The sequence below is a fragment of the Phacochoerus africanus genome, chromosome 1, assembly GCF_016906955.1.
Source record: "Phacochoerus africanus isolate WHEZ1 chromosome 1, ROS_Pafr_v1, whole genome shotgun sequence".
Lineage (NCBI taxonomy): Eukaryota > Metazoa > Chordata > Mammalia > Artiodactyla > Suidae > Phacochoerus > Phacochoerus africanus.
The window spans coordinates 152,913,127-152,930,614 of record NC_062544.1 but is presented as its reverse complement, the minus strand read 5'-3'; the positions used below and the strand labels follow the sequence as shown (position 1 = coordinate 152,930,614).

Sequence of the window (17,488 nt, the reverse complement as noted above, 5' to 3'; positions counted from 1 at the left end):
CTCCAGTTTTCAGTTACTCTTATCAGTTGATCATCTTGAATTTTCTAGGTAAGCTTGCAAATAACTAGTTTTACCAAATTCTCTCCCAAGTTTTTATCCCATTTTATTCCTCATTGCATTATCTCTTAACAGAATATTCAATATTCGTGGTGGCAGTGATAGTCCTTTTCTTGTTCCTCACTTAAATGGGAATGCTTCTAAGTTTTCTTAAGTATGAAGATTGCTGTAGATTTCTAGGAAATACCCTTTATTGAATTAAGGAAGATTCTTTCCCTTCTATTTCTAGTTTGCTTCTGAAATTTTTGTTTGTCCCTTTTGTCAGGAGTAGAGGCTAAGTTTCATTCTCTGCCTTTTGGGGTGTTGGGGGGGTCTTCAGATTTTGTGGGGTTTTTTATTTATTTTTTTGTTTTTTTGCTTTTTAGGGCCACGCCTGCGGCACATGGAGGTTCCCAGGCTAGGGGTCCAATCGGAGCTACAGCTGCCGGCCTACACCACAGCCACAGCAAGTTGGGATCCGAGCCAGGTCTGAAACCTACACCGCAGCTCATGGCAATGCCAGATCCTTAACCCACTGAAAAAGGCCAGGGATCGAACCTGCAACCTCATGGTTCCTAGTCAGATTCATTTGCACTGCACCATAACAGGAATTCCTTGCTTATAATTTTAAAATCTTGTACTTGTAGTTTTGTTCCCTTTTTCATTCCTAATAGTATTTCCTTATGTCTTCTTTTCTTGATGCTAAAGATTTGGCTGCTTTATTTGTCTTTTTCAGGCTTTTGACAGTCAGTTGAACAGGGTTTTTCTTGTTATTTCAGTGTGTGTGTGTGTGTGTGTATGTGTGTGTAAGCGTCTTAAATTGAATACTTCACTTATTTATTTATTTTTAGCTTTTAGGGCCGCACTCACAGCATATGTAGGTTCCCAGGCTAGGGGTCATATTTGAGCTGTAGCCACTGGCCTGCACCACAGCCAAGCCAGCTCCCAGGTACGTCTGCCACCTACACCATAGCTCTCGGCAATGGGGGAATCATTACCACTGAGCGAGGCCTGGGATTGAACTTCCGTCCTGATAGATACTAGTCAAATTCATTTCTGCTGAGCCACAACAGGGAACTCCTTCATTCACTTACTTCTAAGAAATGTATTTATGGCTATAAACTCTCCTCTGTGAACTGCTGGCTGTACCGCACGGATTTAGATACGCAATTAATTTCTAAACTAAAATGTATCTTGTGATTTACCCCTTAACGAGTTATTTAGAAAGGCATGCGCTTGGGGCTGTGGTTTCCTCTATCAATTAAATGTCATTAATGAGTATCGCGTCACCCATAGCAGCCAAGAGAGGTTGAGGAACCCTTGCTCCCATGAGACGCGTCCTCAAGGTCCTTTCACAGGTTGGAGGCGCGAGACACGAGGCTCCAGCAATGTGGCCCAGCTCCCCATTTCCGCGGCGCTGATTGGCTGACTGGGCAGGGGGGCGGGGCTCGCCCTAGGCACGCGGCCGGCCGGGGCGGGGCGAGTGACGGCCGCGCGGGCCAATGGGCGTGCGCGCGCCACCGCGGTCGCCCGTGCGGCCGTGACGCGCCCGGGCGGCTGCTGACCGGCGACGGGGCACCATGGGTCGGCTGCTGAGGGCCGCAGGGCCGCCGCTGCCGCCAATGCTGCTGCTGCTTTTGGCAGGAGGTGAGCGGGCTGGACGGGCGCGGGCGCGAGGGCAGGGGGCGGGGCGGGGGTCCGTGGGGCGGGAGCTGTCCCGGTGACAAAGGGCCGCCCGGCCCGGACCGTGTGGTGACAGCGCAGGCGGCGGGTGCAGGGCCCGCACGTGTGCGGGGTGGCTGGGGGCGCAGGCCACCGCCAGGGTGCGGTGCGTGCAGGGCGGGCACGCGGAGCGGTGGGCAAGGGGCGCCGGAGGGCGTGTGTGCGCGCGCCCGTGCGCGCGTCCTAGCGCTCCGCCCGCGGCTCCCGGCGCGGCCTCGCGTGCGCGCGCAGGTGGCGGCTGCTCCTGGAGGCACGGGGCGCACGTGTGGCGCGAGCGCGGCCAGTGTCTGGGCCGCGGTGCAGAGCCCAGGGAAGGGCAGCTACCCGAGCGTGGCCCTGCGCTCAGCTCAGCGCCGGCTGCTGAACCTCTGGTCCAGGGCTGGGTGAGGATCGAGTGTTGTGTACTGAAAGTGGCATCAGTGTTTGTCGCGGACACACCCCCTCCTCTGTCCTGGGGTGCCATTTATACTTTTCGGAAGGTGAGACCCAGCACAGAAGTAGAGGTCCTTTCCAGTTTCTGTGCTTGATAGCCAAGCCAGGACGGGCCAGCCTAGTGCGTCTGGACCCACGCCCAGCTGTCTCCGTCTGCTCGCTCTCCCGCCCCTCTCTCCCGGTACCCTCCGTGACGCCTGTTACTATCTCAGTGTGTGGGCGCTGTGTGCCCAGCAGTGCAGCTCTCTTACACACCGCAGTGTGGACACCCTACAAGAACTTTCAGCGCTGTTTTGCAGACGCACCCAGACACACTCGAGTGTAAGTGTGTGTGGCAGGGTGGAAGCGCTAGGCCATTTCTCTTGCAAGGGACACTCCAGGGTGTGGGCCGTTTGACAGGTGTTGCTGGGCAGCTCCAGAGTGCATGTCTGGCAAGGGCTCCGGAGCCCTGGACTTGAGAGCTGCTGTTTAGGGAAGGGTGGAGTGAGCTGAGAGTGGAAATCAGAGAAGGATGTTGAGATCAGAACCAGATTCCAGGGGAGATACAACATGAGGATTACTGAGGCCTGGTTTTTATCACCCCCCTAAAATATAAGCCTGCATTGTTTGCCTCTTCATGTGCCTTCTTTTCCTTTCCCTCTTTCTGTTGGGAGTGATGGAAGTAACAGAAAATTATAGGTGCTTGAGGAAAAAAAAAATCAAAAAGTGTAATTCCGAAATTTAAAATCAGGTGGGGGAAGTTCAGCAGGTTAAAGGATTCGGCCTTGCCACAGCTGTGGCACAGGCTGCAAGTTAGGTGTGGTTCATCCCTGGCCTGGAAAATTCCACATGCTTCAGGTGCAACCAAAAAAAAAAAAAAAATCTGGTGAGGGGGGGCTCTCAATTAAGGCAGAGTAATTATTAAGTGCAAAAGTAATTGTACACAGAATGTTTAGGTCTCAGCTGCTATTTTGGTGGACAAATTTGAAAATAAGTAACCTGTAGTAATTACCTAAATAATTACCTACTGTCAAAGCTTTTGAAAATATCCAGGTCTATATAAAGGAAAAATAATCATTTCAAGGAAATGGAACTGTTTGCTGCAGAAGGAATAAAATGTCAGAGACCTTTTTTAATACATAGCTTTTCAGCTTGATTATCAAAATCTCTTTTAATTCCTATCAGACCATGGAGAAAGACAGGGAGGGATTGTGGCTTCTCCACAGGTGCAGGAGAGAAGTTGGAGGATGGGGACCTTGCCTGAGTCGTGGGAATGGTGGTGAATAGGCCCAGCGCAGTCATCAGACAGTCTGTCTGCATGGGGAGCTTCACCAACTACAGTGTCTTATCCCCAAAGGCAGGCGGACTTGGGCTCTTCCCAGCCCAGTCTAATCTGGTCAGCCAGGCTGAATCCTTTCCTATCTTTGATTCTCCAGTGGTTCTGTGGAGGGCAAAATTCCAAGGATTCTTAAAGAAAATTGCATGTTTCTAAAGAGACTAAAGTATTGTCTTTGTAAATAGATGGGTAAAAATCTTCACCTCAGGGCCCTCTCAAAGACTATCCTGGGACTCTGTTCAGTTTTTGTTAATTAATTCTTACAGACATTTCTCACCAATTGACTTTTTCTTCCTGGATGGCATGCACTTTTCCAGGTTAGTTTCTCTTAGTACTTGGTTCCCCCAACCCTGGATATACTGCGTCTGCAAAGTAAACCTGGTATATCAGCTGGTGTCTTTTTTCCTCTCTCCCTGCCTCCACTGCCACTGGCATGCAGAGGTTCCTGGACCAGGGATCGAACCCACACTATAGCAGTGTCAATGCCAGATCCTTAACCACTAGGTCACCAGGGAACTCCTTTAGCTAGTGTCTTATGTAAAACTTGCATTGTATCTTCCAGGCAGTGGTTATTTCCCTGAGAGCAGAGGTTGTCTTGAGTTCATCTTAATGTCTCCAGAGGGAGCCTGGCACAACATGTGGCAGGGAATAGGAACTGAGGGGTGACCACACTCTGAGCAGTGAATGTCTAATGCAGATGTTACCTCCAATAAGACATTGCAGCCTACGTAAAACCCGAAGTTTGATTCTAATGGGCCATCATATCTGATGGCAGGATTATATGATTCTGGTTAACTTTTTATAAATTAGAAAATAACTCTGGGACTTCCCATTGTGGTTCAATGGAATAAAATCCAACTAGTATCCATGAGGATGCGGGTTCAATCAGTGGCCTTGCTCAGTGGGTTGGGGATCCACTGTTGCCGTGAGCTGTGGTATAAGTCGCAGACACGGCTTGGATCTGGTGTTACTGTGGCTGTTGTGTGGGCTGGCAGCTGTAGCTCTGATTCCACACCTACCCTGGGAACTTCCTATGCCGCTGGTGTGGCCCTAAAAGGCAAAAAAAAAAAAAAGAAGATGACTGTTGCATGAGTACAGTTGATAAGTGAACTATTTCTTTTTGTTTGTTTTTGGGTTTTTTTTGCCTTTTCTAGGGCTGCTTCTGCAGCACATGGATGTTCCCAGGCTGGGGGTCTAATCAGAGCTGTAGCCACTAGCCTACACCACAGCCACAGCAACGCAGGATCCTTAACCCACTGAGCAAGGCCAGGGATCGAACCCGCAACCTCATGGCTCCTCGTCGGATTCGTTAACCACTGAGCCACGACGGGAACTCTGGTGAACTATTTCTTTTTTCTTTTTCTTTTTTTGTCTTTTGTCTTTTTAGGGCCGCAGGTGCTGCATATCGAAGTACCCAGGTTAGGGGTCTAATTGGAGCTATTGCTGCCAACCTATGCCACAGCCACAGCAATGACAGATCCAAGCTGCGTCTGTGACCTATACCACAGCTCACGGCAACACCGGATCCTGAACCCACTGAGCGAAGCCAGGGATCGAACCCACAACCTCATGGTTCCTAGTCGGATTCGTTTCTGCTGCACCACGACGGGAACTCCGATAGTGAACTATTTCCAAACACAGGATCCACGCAGAAATATAAATAAAGGGCACTGTTGGTGGAAATGTAGGGGCCACTTTCCCAACTTGAAGTCTTTTGTGAGAGGAGGAGGGTTTCCTGCATTCTGAGCCACTGTAGGTGAGGGTCATTGTGGGGACCCCGAGCAGAGTGTTGCAGGGAGAGGGGTGTCTTCACAGTCTTCAGCTCTGGACTCTTTTCTTGCTCCTTAAATCCTAAGAGGTGTCTGTGCCACCCGGATGCCCTCTGCTTTGTGCAGACTTTGGAAAAAGGATATGCAAAGGGTAGTCTTCCAGTCTGTCTTCACAGAGCATCTTTTTGTGGGGAGAACCAGCTAATTGTAACACTTCTCTTAACTAGTTATTTTATCTGAAAAACAAAAGAATATTTATTAATTCGTTCATTTATTCAAACATCTCTTGAGTTCAATTGTATCTCAGAGGCTGTCTAGGCACTGGAATTTCTTAGGTGACTCAGACCCAGGACGCATTGACCACTGTCCAGGGCGGGAGGCTGTGTAGTGGCAGTTACAGCTCAGGGAGAAAAGTGCAGTGATCTGTCCAGAGGCCCGGGTAATGGAGGTGCCCAGCCAAGACTGGGGGGCCAGGGAGTTGGCACTCAGGGTGGGGCCAGGATGAGGGTCAGGCAGATGGCTTGCCTAAAGGTGTTTTTTTTTTTTTTTGGTCTTTTTTGCCATTTCTTGGGCCACTCCCGTGGCATATAGAGGTTCCCAGGCTAGGGGTCGAATCAGAGCTGTAGCTGCCGGCCTACGTCAGAGCCAGAGCAACAAGGGATCTGAGCCGCGTCTGCAACCTACACCACAGCTCACAACAACGCTGGATCCTTAACCCACTGAGCAAGGCCAGGGATCGAACCCGCAACCTCATGGTTCCTCGTCGGATTCTTTAACCACTGAGCCACGATGGGAACTCCCTAAAGGCTTTTTGAGACTCTGGAGCTGTTACTTTAGTCATAGTTTTTTCTTTGAAGTCACATAGAAAATTCTGATCTTTGTTATTCATATCAACTTTTTATTTTTATATATTTGGGGATACTGGTCCTTGTCACTCTTACATGTTCTTTTTTTCTGGCCAAGGATGTAGGTTCTTTGTTCTTTATAAAGGATAATCCTACTTAGGTTTGTAGACTGCAGTCTGCCCTCGGTGATGTGGTTTATACACTGCGTGGAGCTGACCTCACTGGATGGCCCTGTGTCTGTGAGGCTGGGGCAATTCTCACCTTGCTGTACAGGTGAGGACACTGAGGTGCCGCTGTTGCATGCTTTCCCAGGTGGCTTAGCCAGGGAAGCCAGAGCACACACCTGCTTTCCCTTCCGTGTCATGCCCTCCGATGGAACCTGCTCCTGGTTCTGAACTCAAGACCATTGATCCTCTTCTGCACATTTGTTCTTTTGTTAGGCCCTTTTCCCCGGACCCAGGCCTGCTTTCCTTGCCACTTGACGTTGTATTTGCTGTCCTGTGTTGTCCGACTGGTGTGAGCACACAGAGACTCTGGCCCATTCTAGGGGAAGTTCTCTACTTCTGTTTTGTTGTTGTTGTTTAAATATTTGGCGGCAGCATGGAGCAGCTTGATGTGGAATGGGGGCAGGGGGTGTTCCTAGGTAAGGATTGAACCCCCCCGGGCCACGGCAGTGACAGCACCAAAGAACTCCCAAGTTCTCCTGAGTCTGCAATGCCCTCATCCTCCTCAGCAGCCAGCCAGTTGTGTTGCCGCCACCAGGCTTATAGCTTGCTACTTCGTAGTGTGGTTGTAAAGATTAAAGTTCCGATAATGCTTGCAAGGCGTTTAGCCCATGGCACCAATAGTGTTATCACATGTGTTTATTATTAAACATCAGTGAAAGTTCCATGAATACTGTCATCTCCACAGTGCACCTACCGCAGAAGACAGGCACTCCCAGAACCCCCTTTCTTGCATCGGTGAGTGTTAGTCTTGGAAAGGAAAAGTTGGAGGTCATTTCATCTACTTTTCTCACTTTTTGAGTGGGGAAACGGAGGTCTAGAGGTTTTAAGCAACTTTCCAGAAGACTTACAGCAAGTTAATAATATTTGTGTAATTAGTAATTAAGTTGTGAAACTGGCAAATAGGGCTATTTCTATTGTCAATGAGTGGGAGTGAGAGAATAGAAAAGATGCCCTTTAATTTTTGTTTTCTATCTTTTATTTATTTGGCCGCCCCTGAGGCACGTTGAAGCTCCCAGGCCAGGGATTGAACCTAAGCCACGGCAGTGACAATGCTGGATCCTTAACCCACTAGGCCACCAGGGAACACCTTTATATTTTTCATCCACCTCTTTTGTAAATTAAGGGAGAGGGATTCAAGACTCCAAACAGCTGTGTCATTACTAACACTGGATGAGCATGACCTCTGACCTCGAGAGCAGGTCCTTGGGAGGTGTTTCTTGGGTGGACGCTTCCTCCTCTTCCCACCTGTCTCCCCGGCTCCCCTTTGCCATAGCCACAGGGAGAGCTAAGCAGTTTGGCCTTTTTGAAATGAGAACAGGGCCTCAGAATCCCCTCACAGCCCTGGGTGTCAGGGGTGCTCCCTGAAGCACCCCCACTGCCACCCTGTGGGTCTTTGTTGCCGGGAGCATCTCTCAACCCTGTGCCCCTCCTTCCCCTCTGGCCTCATAACCAGCAGCTCTCATGTCTGTGCAGGAGCGTCCCTGGGCATGTGTGCAGCCGGGGCTGATGAGCCTGGCCCTGAGGGCCTCACCTCCACTTCCCTGCTGGACCTCCTGCTGCCCACTGGCCTGGAGCCGCTGGACTCAGAGGAGCCCAGCGAGGCCGTGGGGCTGGGGGCTGGCCTGGGAGCTCCTGGCTCAGGCTTCCCCAGCGAAGAGAGCGAAGAGTCCCGCATCCTGCAGCCGCCACAGTACTTCTGGGAAGAGGAGGAGGAGCTGAATGCATCCAGCCTGGACCTGGGACCCACCGCAGGTAGCGCTCTCTCCTAGGGTGTGAGCTACCAGCAGTGGTGATGCAGCTGGGCATGAGGCCGGACAGCCTGGTCCTGCTCAGATCCCATCCCGCTTCCACCCTGCTGCTGTCTGCCTGAGCCTCCAGGCCAGGCCTCTGGGCTGTGAGGGTCTTACTGGCCCAGGAGGTCTTTTTCATTTCTGTAATATTCGCTTCTGTTCAGTGACCTGTATTCTGTGCTCGTTTAATTCAGTGCGCTGCTTATAGCCAGTGATATAAAGAATACTATCCATGTTCTAACCATGAGGAAATGGGCTCAGAGAGGCGAAAGCCTACCTGAGCTCATACAGCTGTCCTGATTTGAGCCTCTGTCTGAGGTCTGGGGTTTGTTTGTTTTCCCCCTTCTATTGTCTCTGTTGAAGGTTCCCTGAGGTCAGCAGATCTTTTTCTCCCTCCTTGTGTCTCGGACCCCCTGAGGTGTTCTAATTGCCCTTCCCTCAGTCCTCCACCAGAGCCGGGCTCTGGGTTCACAGGGCCAGCCCAAGGCCTGGACCCAGCGGTGCAAGCAGCCACCAGCTGATTGCAGATGCAATAGAGCATGCCCGAGGTGCTTCTAGCGGCAGCAGCTGCGCGAACATTCTGGCCCAGCAGGAGCCCATTTTTAAGCGTTGGCCTGTCAATTGTGTGTGCACAAGCACACGTGGTGGGTGGGCTGTTACAGAACTTAGCCCTGATTTTTCTTTTTTAAATACATAATATTTTGGATTTATGTTCTCTGATTACAGAAGTAATACATTAATATTTTAGAAAATATGAAAAATACAAAAATAACACAAGGAAGAAAATCCACCGGTGATCTCACAGCTAAAAGATAATTACTGCTAATAGTTTGTGTATATCATTCTAGTCACTTTTATATTGAAAATTGGAATCATTTTTTTCACTTAAAATATTTTCTTACATTTATTTCCACATCAATAACCATTCTTTTATGACCTGGTTTTCAGGGACAACGTGGTATCATCCTCACTATGAAACAGTTCCCTATTGTTGAATATTTAGTTTTCCTTTTTTGGCCACTCCATGGCGTATGAAGTTCCCAGGCCAGGGCTCGGATCCAAGCCACAATTGCAACCTAAGGATCCTTAAACCATTGTGCCGGGCCAGGGATTGAACCTGCATCCCAGCACTCCCAAGACACCTCTAATCCCATTGGGCCACAGCGGGAACTTCAGTTTCTTTCCCATTTTAGTGATGCTACTAATATCCTTATATAGTTCTGCATATATAGTTCTGCACTTTTCTGATTGTTTCTTTAAGATAAATTTCTAGGGTAAAATTGCTAGGTCTAAGATTTATCAATCAGCAGCCCACCCAGAAACAGAAAACACAGTCACACTAAGGTAATGCCAGGAGGTTTATTTATAGAGCATCGGGTTTACGGCAGCATGGGATTTACAGGGGTGGGCAGACCACAGGGGGGGCCAGGGCCAGGGCCAGGGCCAGCGGAGTGCTCGGCGCCAGGGGACAGAGAGAGGGGTCTGCGAGGACAGGGGTGGGGAGCAGGTGGTCCTGACACGTACAGTGAGGTGACAGGGAGGAAAGCGGAGGACAGGTAGCCAGCCTCCCATCCCCTGCCAGGGTCCCCATTGTTCTCCTTCCCTGCTGCTGTCCGGTCAGGAAGCCAGGACATGGCCTGTTGGTCAGCAACCCCCACACACCCCCCGCCCCAGTGGAGGACGGGAGGAAGAGGGTGGAGGGTGGGTCTGGGGGTTAGGGCACAGCAGATGCAGGGGATGTGAGTCTTTGCACAGCTCTTGCTCAGTGTTCCCAGAGTGGCCTCCAGTTTGCACACCCATCACAGGTAGAATAAGGCCAGTGTTTTTCCTTCCCATCACTGAATTTGTCACTTGAAGATCTTTGTTGATTTGATAATGCATAATTACAATGGTCGTCAATTACTAGTAAATTTTAATTGTGTGTAAAGTCAACACACATGCACTGAATATATTATATGTTCTAGCCATTTACAGTGCTTCTTTTTTTTTTAACTCAATGAATTTTATTATATGTAAATGGCACAACAGTCATCACAACCCAATTTTACAGTATTTCCATCCCAAATCCCCAGCCCATCCCTCCACCCCCAACCTGTCTCCTTTTTGTCAGTCTGTGAATCATTGTCTGCTCTGCAAAGAAGTTCATTGTGTCCTTTTTTTTTTCTTTTCTTTTTAGGGCCACACCTGCAGCATATGGAGCTTCCCAGGCTAGGGATTGAATCGGAGCTGTGGCCGCTGGCCTACTCCACAGCCACAGCAATGCCAGATCCAAGCTATGTCTGTGACCTACACCACAGCTCATGGCAACACTAGATCCTTAGCCCACTGAACAAGGCCAGGGATTGAACTTTCATCCTTATGGATGCTAATCAGATTCATTTCCGTCAAGCCATGATGGGAACTCCTATTGTATCCTTTTTTAGATTCCACATATAAGTGATAGCATATGACATTTGTGTCTCCCTGTCTGACTAACTTCACTTAGCACGATAATTTCTAGGTCCATTCATGTTGCTAAAAATGCCACTATTTCGTTCCTTCTTATGGCTGAGTAATACTCCATTGTGTATATGTACCACATCTTCTTGGTCCACTCCTCTGCAGATGGACCTTTGGGTTGCTTCTGTATCTTGGCTATTGTGTATAGTGCTGCAATGAACATTGGGGTAGATGTATCTTTTCCAGTCATGGTTTTCTCTGGATAGATGGCCAGGTGTGGGATTGCTGGATCAAATGGTACTTCTATTTTTAGTTTCTTGAGGAATCTCCATACTATTTTCCATAGTGATTGCACCACTTTACATTCCCACCAACTCTGAAAGAGGGTTCCCTTTTCTCCACATTGTCTCCAGCATTTATGGTTTGTAGACTCTTTGATGATGGCCATTCTGGGTGTGGTGTGAAGTGGTACCTCATAGCAGTTCTAATTAGCATTTTTCTAATAATTAGTGATGTTGAATAAGATTTCGTATATTTTTTTTGGCCATCTGTATGTCTCTTTGGAGAATTGTCTGTATAGATCCTCTGCCCATTTTTTGATGGTGTTGGTTTTTTGTTTTTGTTTTTGGTATTGAGCTGCAGGAGTTGTTTCTATATTTTGGAGATGAATCCCTTGTCAGTCACTTCACTTGCAAATATTTTCTCCCATTCTGTGGGTTGTCTTTTCGTTTTGTTTAGGGTTTCCTTTGCTGTGCAAAAACTATAGCACTTGTTTTTGATTTGAAGCAAGTGCACTTATGAGCAAGCTGTGGAGTCAGGCAGGGTTCCAAGTTCCAACACTGCCATTCAATTCCACGTGATTTTTGGCAGGTTAATAACCTAAGCCTCAGTTTTCTCATTTAGGAAATAGTATCACAGGGTTGTGAGGGTTAAATGCAGTAGTACATTTAAAGTTCTCAACATGTTGTAAGTACTCTGAAAATATTAGCTATTGTCACTTTTCCACTTTTTTCTATTGAGGCTATCATTTTTTCTTTCTTTTTTTTTTTTTGTCTTTTCACCTTTTCTAGGGCCGCTTCCACAGCATATGGAGGTTCCCAGGCTAGGGGTCTAATCGGAGCTGTAGCTGCCGGCCTATACCAGAGCCACAGCAACGCGGGATCCGAGCTGTGTCTGCGACCTACGCCACAGCTCATGGCAACGCCGGGTCCTTAACTCACTAAGCAAGGGCAGGGATGGAACCCGCAACCTTATGGTTCCTAGTCGGATTCGTTAACCACTGCGCCATGACAGGAACTCCAGTCTCTTTTTTTTTTTTTTTTAAAGCAAGTGGGGTGAAAGAGAAGGGGGTGTTGGATCAGATGATGGCAAAGATGCTTCTTCCAGAGCTGAAGTTTGGTTTATTTATTTATTTATTTATTTATTTATTTAATCTTTTTGTCTTTTCAGGGCCGTACCTGGAGCATATGGAGGTTCCCAGGCTAGGGTTCCAATTGGAGCTGAAGCCATTGGCCTACACCACAGCCACAACAATGTGGGATCCGAGCCGCATCTGTGAGCTGCACCACAGCTCATGGCAATGCTGGATCCTTAATCCACTGAGCGAGGCCAGGGATTGAACCAGAGTCCTCATGGATGCTAGTTGGGTTTGCTAACTGCTGAGCCGTGATGGGAACTCCAAGGCTTTAATTCTTTCCTTAATCACTGTATAAGTCCTCATATAAAAAATACTAATGTTTTTTCTGACTTCTGTTTTTATTATACATAAATAATAAAATACATATAATTTTTGACGTACGTAAATTAAAATTTTTATAATCTTAGTCTATCTTTTGAACTGTCCTTATGTGGTTTTCTTTATGTTTATTTTATTTTTTATGGCCACACCCACAGCACGTGGAAGCTCCTGAGCCAGGGATTGAATCTGAGCCAGATCCTCCAACCCACTGGGCCAGGCCGGAGATCAAACCTGAGCCTCTGCAGTGACTCAAGCTGCTGCAGTCCGATTCTCAACCCAATTCACCACATTGAGAACTCCTCTTTATGTTTAGAAAAGCCTTTGCTTGTCTGAGATAGATGCACCTTTATTTCTTTTCTTTTTTCTTTTTGTGGGGGTCTATACCTGTGGCATATGGAAGTTCCCAGGCCAGGGATCAAATATGAGCTGTAGCTGTGACCTATGCCGTGGTTCCTTATTCTGCTGCAGCAGCAGCAACCGTGGATCTTTATCCTGCTGTGCCACAGTGGGAACTCCAGGTACACCTTCTTCTCTTTCTCCTGGCTGCGGTCTGGTGTGTGGTGGGTGGGGATGGAGGTAGTCTCCCTGTGAAGGACCTGTTGCCACAGCAGCATCCCTTGATACACCTGTTCTGTCCTCATTGAGAAGAAATGTCCTGTTCCCCTTGCACCAGACAGGCCTATGTCCTGGGCCTTTCCTTTTGTGCGGACTCTTGAGATTTCAGTGTGAGTGCAGCAGTCATTCTGGAAAAGGGCAGCTGGGCACCCGGCCATCGTCGGTCTGCAGTGGGGTGGCCCTGGGCTGGGGGCTGGGTTAGCTCAGGTTTGCTCCACCCACTGCTCCCCGCAACACATCCCCGCTTCTTCTTCCCTCACATGGTCTCTCTCCTCCCCTCAGCAGCTCTGGGGCTCTGTGCAGTAGAACGTGCCAGCATTCCCTGAGTACTAGCAGGAAGTGGGCACTTTGCACACACCCTCTGCTCCCCCATACCAGCTCCTCTTGGGCCTGCTTCCTTGTCCGCTGCTCACACTGAAGGACTGTGCGGTGGGACACTCATGCCCTTTGGGAGAGGAGGAAGGAGGCTGGCTTCTATCCAGGCTGCATCCTGGCCCATTTCTGCTGGTCTCCTTGCTCACAGCCATGCCCTTTCCTTGGCTCCGTCCCCTCTGTACGCCCCAGGGAGGTTTGTGACAAAAAGGAACCACAGAGTCAAGACCCACTGTCTTAACATTACCAAAAATGCCCTTGATAGCTTGGTCCAGCCTTTCCCCTGCTCCATCTCCTTTCCTCCTGTAATGGCATCGTTTAATTAGCCTCTTGTCAGCCTGCTTGGCAGATGGGGACTAATGCACGGGGACGCTACATGCTCTGCCCAAGATCAGAGCTGATGCATGATGTAGCTAAACTGAGAATTATTGTCTTCTGACTGGCAGTGGCTTGGGCCTGTCCTCAAAGCCTGTGATGCCCTTACTCCTGTCCCATCTTCTTGGTGTGCTCTTCTCCATCCCAACTGTGTGCTGGCCTTGTGTCGTGCTTCAGCATCTCACTCAGAGACACAGCCTCTCCCAGGGGACAGGGCCGCTGCAGGTGGCTGTGCTAGCAGTGCCCTGGCTGGGTACCTTGCTGAGCAGGTGAGTTGGGGCTGGAGTCCAGTCTATGTAGACCAGGCCACAGGCTGGATAGAAGGGGTGCCTGTTCCTGATTAATCTATCCATGGGGACATCCCTGTGCTGGTGATGGCCCTGTGGTCAACCTGTTCATTTCTGCTTCTTTTCTCACGGCATGCAATGATACGTTCTTAGGACGTGACAGAGACAGGAAGTGTCCAGGGTGTGGGGCTGGTTTGTACTGGAGGCAGCCTGAGGGAACAATGTATGCCACCCCCATCTCCCCCATCCTGTGGTCCCAACCCTGAAAGATGGAGGCATCTATCTAGGTGTCTCTGGGAGGAAAGGGGGCTTGCTGCTCAGGTGGGAGGGACAAAGAGGCCTTCAGAGGGCCACCAGGGCAAGGAATCCGCCCAGAGTTCAGAGATCAGTGCTGTCCTAGCAGGCCCCTGGGGACATGGGTCACTCAACGCAGCAGTGATTGCTGGGGGCCATGCTGCAGATGGTCCAGCCTCAGGGAAGGTGCCTTTAATAACCAGGACACCTGCCCTTGTGGAATGCCTCCTTGTTCCAGGCGCTGTCAGGTGTTTTAGTGTATTTAATGTCACAGAAACATTTAAGTATATATTGTTATTCCCATTTGACTACTTGACAGACTGAGACTTATGGCGTTCACATGACAGCCCCAGCTAATAAGTATAAGAAGCAGAATTCAAACCGAAGTTGTCAAACTCCATAACTTTGGCTCTTTTATCCTGTTGCCTCTCAACTCAGTGATTTCCCTGGAGACGAGCAATGGTGTCTTGGGTTTTATATAGGACTAACCACCGTTTTCCATAGTGTTTTCTTGGTCAGCATGTTGAACTTTACAACCATTCTGTGAGGTCAGCAAGGCAGTAGTCATTGTACTTCATGAATGATGAAACTCAAGGCAGGGGTGGTTGTGGGCTTTGCCCAGGGTCACACAGCTTGTGTGTGGCAGAGCTGAGGCTTGGAGCAGTGCCCTTGAGAGCATGTTGATGGTGAGTGTCAGAGAAAGACAAGTGCATGATTGTCACTGGAGCTCCACTGTCTCATTTTTAGCTCGTAGGGCCTAAAGTGCTAGAGCTACCGCCATCTCAGGGGCCCTGTGGCAGAAGCAGCCGCTGAGGTTTCTACTTGGCCTGCGATGGGCTGCCGTGAGCGCCATGACCTGGAATGGGCTCCTTTTCTAGTCTTGACTTCAGTCTCCTCTGTGAGTGAGACCATGGGGGTGATAGATTGAAGTCTTTTCAGCTTGAAAATAGTACAGTTCTCTGACATTTCAGGTGAAAAGAGTGGTCTCAATAAAGTAGAGAATATAAACCACCTCTCTGCCAGCTGGTATCAAGACTGTCTGAAGCCTGATGAGTAATCCGAGCAAACTGTTGGTGAATAAGAATAGTGTCCAGGTTATCTGTCCATCCCCTGACCACCCCTACTGCTATCCTCACCCCCTTCGTTTTCCAGTGTCCTGAATAAATCCTTTGCCTGCAGCTCTGATTTTCCCAGTGACCAGGCTAGTTAGTGTTCTCAGGAAACAAGAGAACTCTGGGATTGGCAAGTTCTAGAAACCCACCTCACACAGGCACCCTGAGAGAGGGGTGTATGTTGGCTGGTAGGTTTCCAGCTCTGGTCAGGTGGGGACCAGGTGTCAGAAGTTGTCCTGTCCCATCATGTTTTGCAGGGTCATCCTGTCACTTAGTGGCCCCAGTGGGAGAGAGCGTCTCTTCCCAGCACCTCTGGAGATGGCTCAGAGTGGGGACTGTTACTCTGGTATGGTTAGGGTCACGAGCCCTCTCCCTGAACAGTTTCCTAGGGTGTCTTTCTAAAAGTGAAATTAGAGATTCAAGATGTTTGTTTTTAAAGCTTTTCATCACGCTTCCCCTCTGAACCTTGGCCCCATTTCTGTTCCCCCCAGTGGCAGACTGAGCACCTGTTCTGCCCTGGTCCAGTTCAGGGCCTGGGCCTTAAGTGTATAGCTGCATTGTCAGGTTGGCACTTCAGACATTTATCCTCTTCTTAATTTTCATTTCTCTGATGACTACTGAGGTTGACCATTAAAACATCATTTTTAATTATACTGAAAGCTTCTTCCCTTGCACCTGTGTCTTATACATGTCTGTTGTTAATTTCGTGAATGTTTTTGTATTAATACTTGGTTGAATAATTGTCTTGAGTTTTGCACTTGGGGACATTTTCAGTGATTTGACATTAACCTAAAGGGATGTTTAAAGTGATCTTTCAAGGCCACCGGCCCTAGTGTCTGTTTTAATTCCACGTCTTAAACAGAGAACTCAGTGCATTTATATTTCAGCTGATGCTGGAGGTCACAATACATGAGAAGCATCTCCCCTGGAGGGCAGAAATAGAGTCTAGTGTGACCTTGATCAGTTGGGGAAAGTGACCTACAAAACTAGAATGAAATATTGGGAGGAAAAAAATGCATCATGATCTCTTTAGGAAACAAAAGCCAGCACCTTAGTGAGATTAAAAGAAAAACAAAAAGGCAGGTGCTCTGATAAATTCAAATGATGTTGTGTGAGTCAAGAAATCTTACTTTAGAGAGTTCCCATCGAAGCTCAGCAGTAATGAGCCCAACTAGTATCTATGAGAACATGGATTTGATCCCCGGCCTCACTCAGTGGGTTAATGATCCTGCGTTGCTGTGAGCTGTGGTATAGGTTGTAGACACAGCTCGGATCTGGCATTGATGTGGCTGTGGCGTAGGCCAGCAGCTACAGCTCCGATTGGACCTCTAGCCTGGAAACTTCTGTATGCCTCAGGTGCGGCCCTAGAAAGACCACACACACAAAAAAAATCTTTATTTTTTAGGTCATACCCACAGCATATGGATGTTCCCAGGCTAGGGGTCCAGTTGGAGCTACAGCTGCCAGCCTATACCACAGCAATGCCAGATCTGAGCCTCATCTGTGACCTACACTGCAGCTCATGGCAATGCTGGATCCTTAATCCACTGATTGAGGCCAGGGATCAAACCCGCGTCCTCATGGATCCCAGTCGGGTTCGTTACTACCGAGCCACAACAGGAACTCTAAGAAATCTTTACCCTTTGCATCAGTTAACCTCCAGTTAGTGGATCTTGTTCCATTTTTTTTTGTCTTTTTTTGTCTTTGTTGTTGTTGTTGTTGCTATTTCTTGGGCCGCTCCCGCGGCATATGGAGGCTCCCAGGCTAGGGGTTGAATCGGACCTGCAGCCACCGGCCTACGCCAGAGCCACAGCAACGCGGGATCCGAGCCGCGTCTGCAACCTACACCACAGCTCACGGCAACGCCGGATCATTAACCCACTGAGCAAGGGCAGGGACCGAACCTGCAACCTCATGGTTCCTAGTCGGATTCGTTAACCACTGCGCCACGACGGGAACTCCATCTTGTTCCATTTTTAACAATTCATTCACCAAATATTTATTGTGTGCCTACTCTGTTGATTTTTTTTTCCTTTTTTTGGTGGCCTTGAGGCATATGGAGTTCCCCAGCCAGGGATCAGGTCCAAGCTACAGTTGTGACCTATGCTGCAGCTGCAACA

At 48.8% G+C, this 17,488-nt stretch overlaps 1 protein-coding gene across 2 annotated transcripts in view; it reads left to right on the top strand.

The window, feature by feature from the left end:
- Positions 1 to 1,571: 1,571 nt before the first annotated feature.
- The window catches only part of PODXL2 (podocalyxin like 2), a 43,507-nt gene continuing 27,590 nt past the window's right edge, over positions 1,572 to 17,488 (top strand). The window contains exons 1-2 of one of the 2 annotated variants that reach the window (XM_047782519.1): positions 1,572 to 1,683; positions 7,820 to 8,098. In XM_047782519.1, the coding sequence (XP_047638475.1) occupies positions 1,617 to 1,683; positions 7,820 to 8,098 (346 nt within the window). In that variant the 5' untranslated portion in view covers positions 1,572 to 1,616. Of the gene's footprint in view, positions 1,684 to 7,819; positions 8,099 to 17,488 lie in introns of those variants that run through there. The other variant, XM_047782529.1, reaches the window with a different exon arrangement.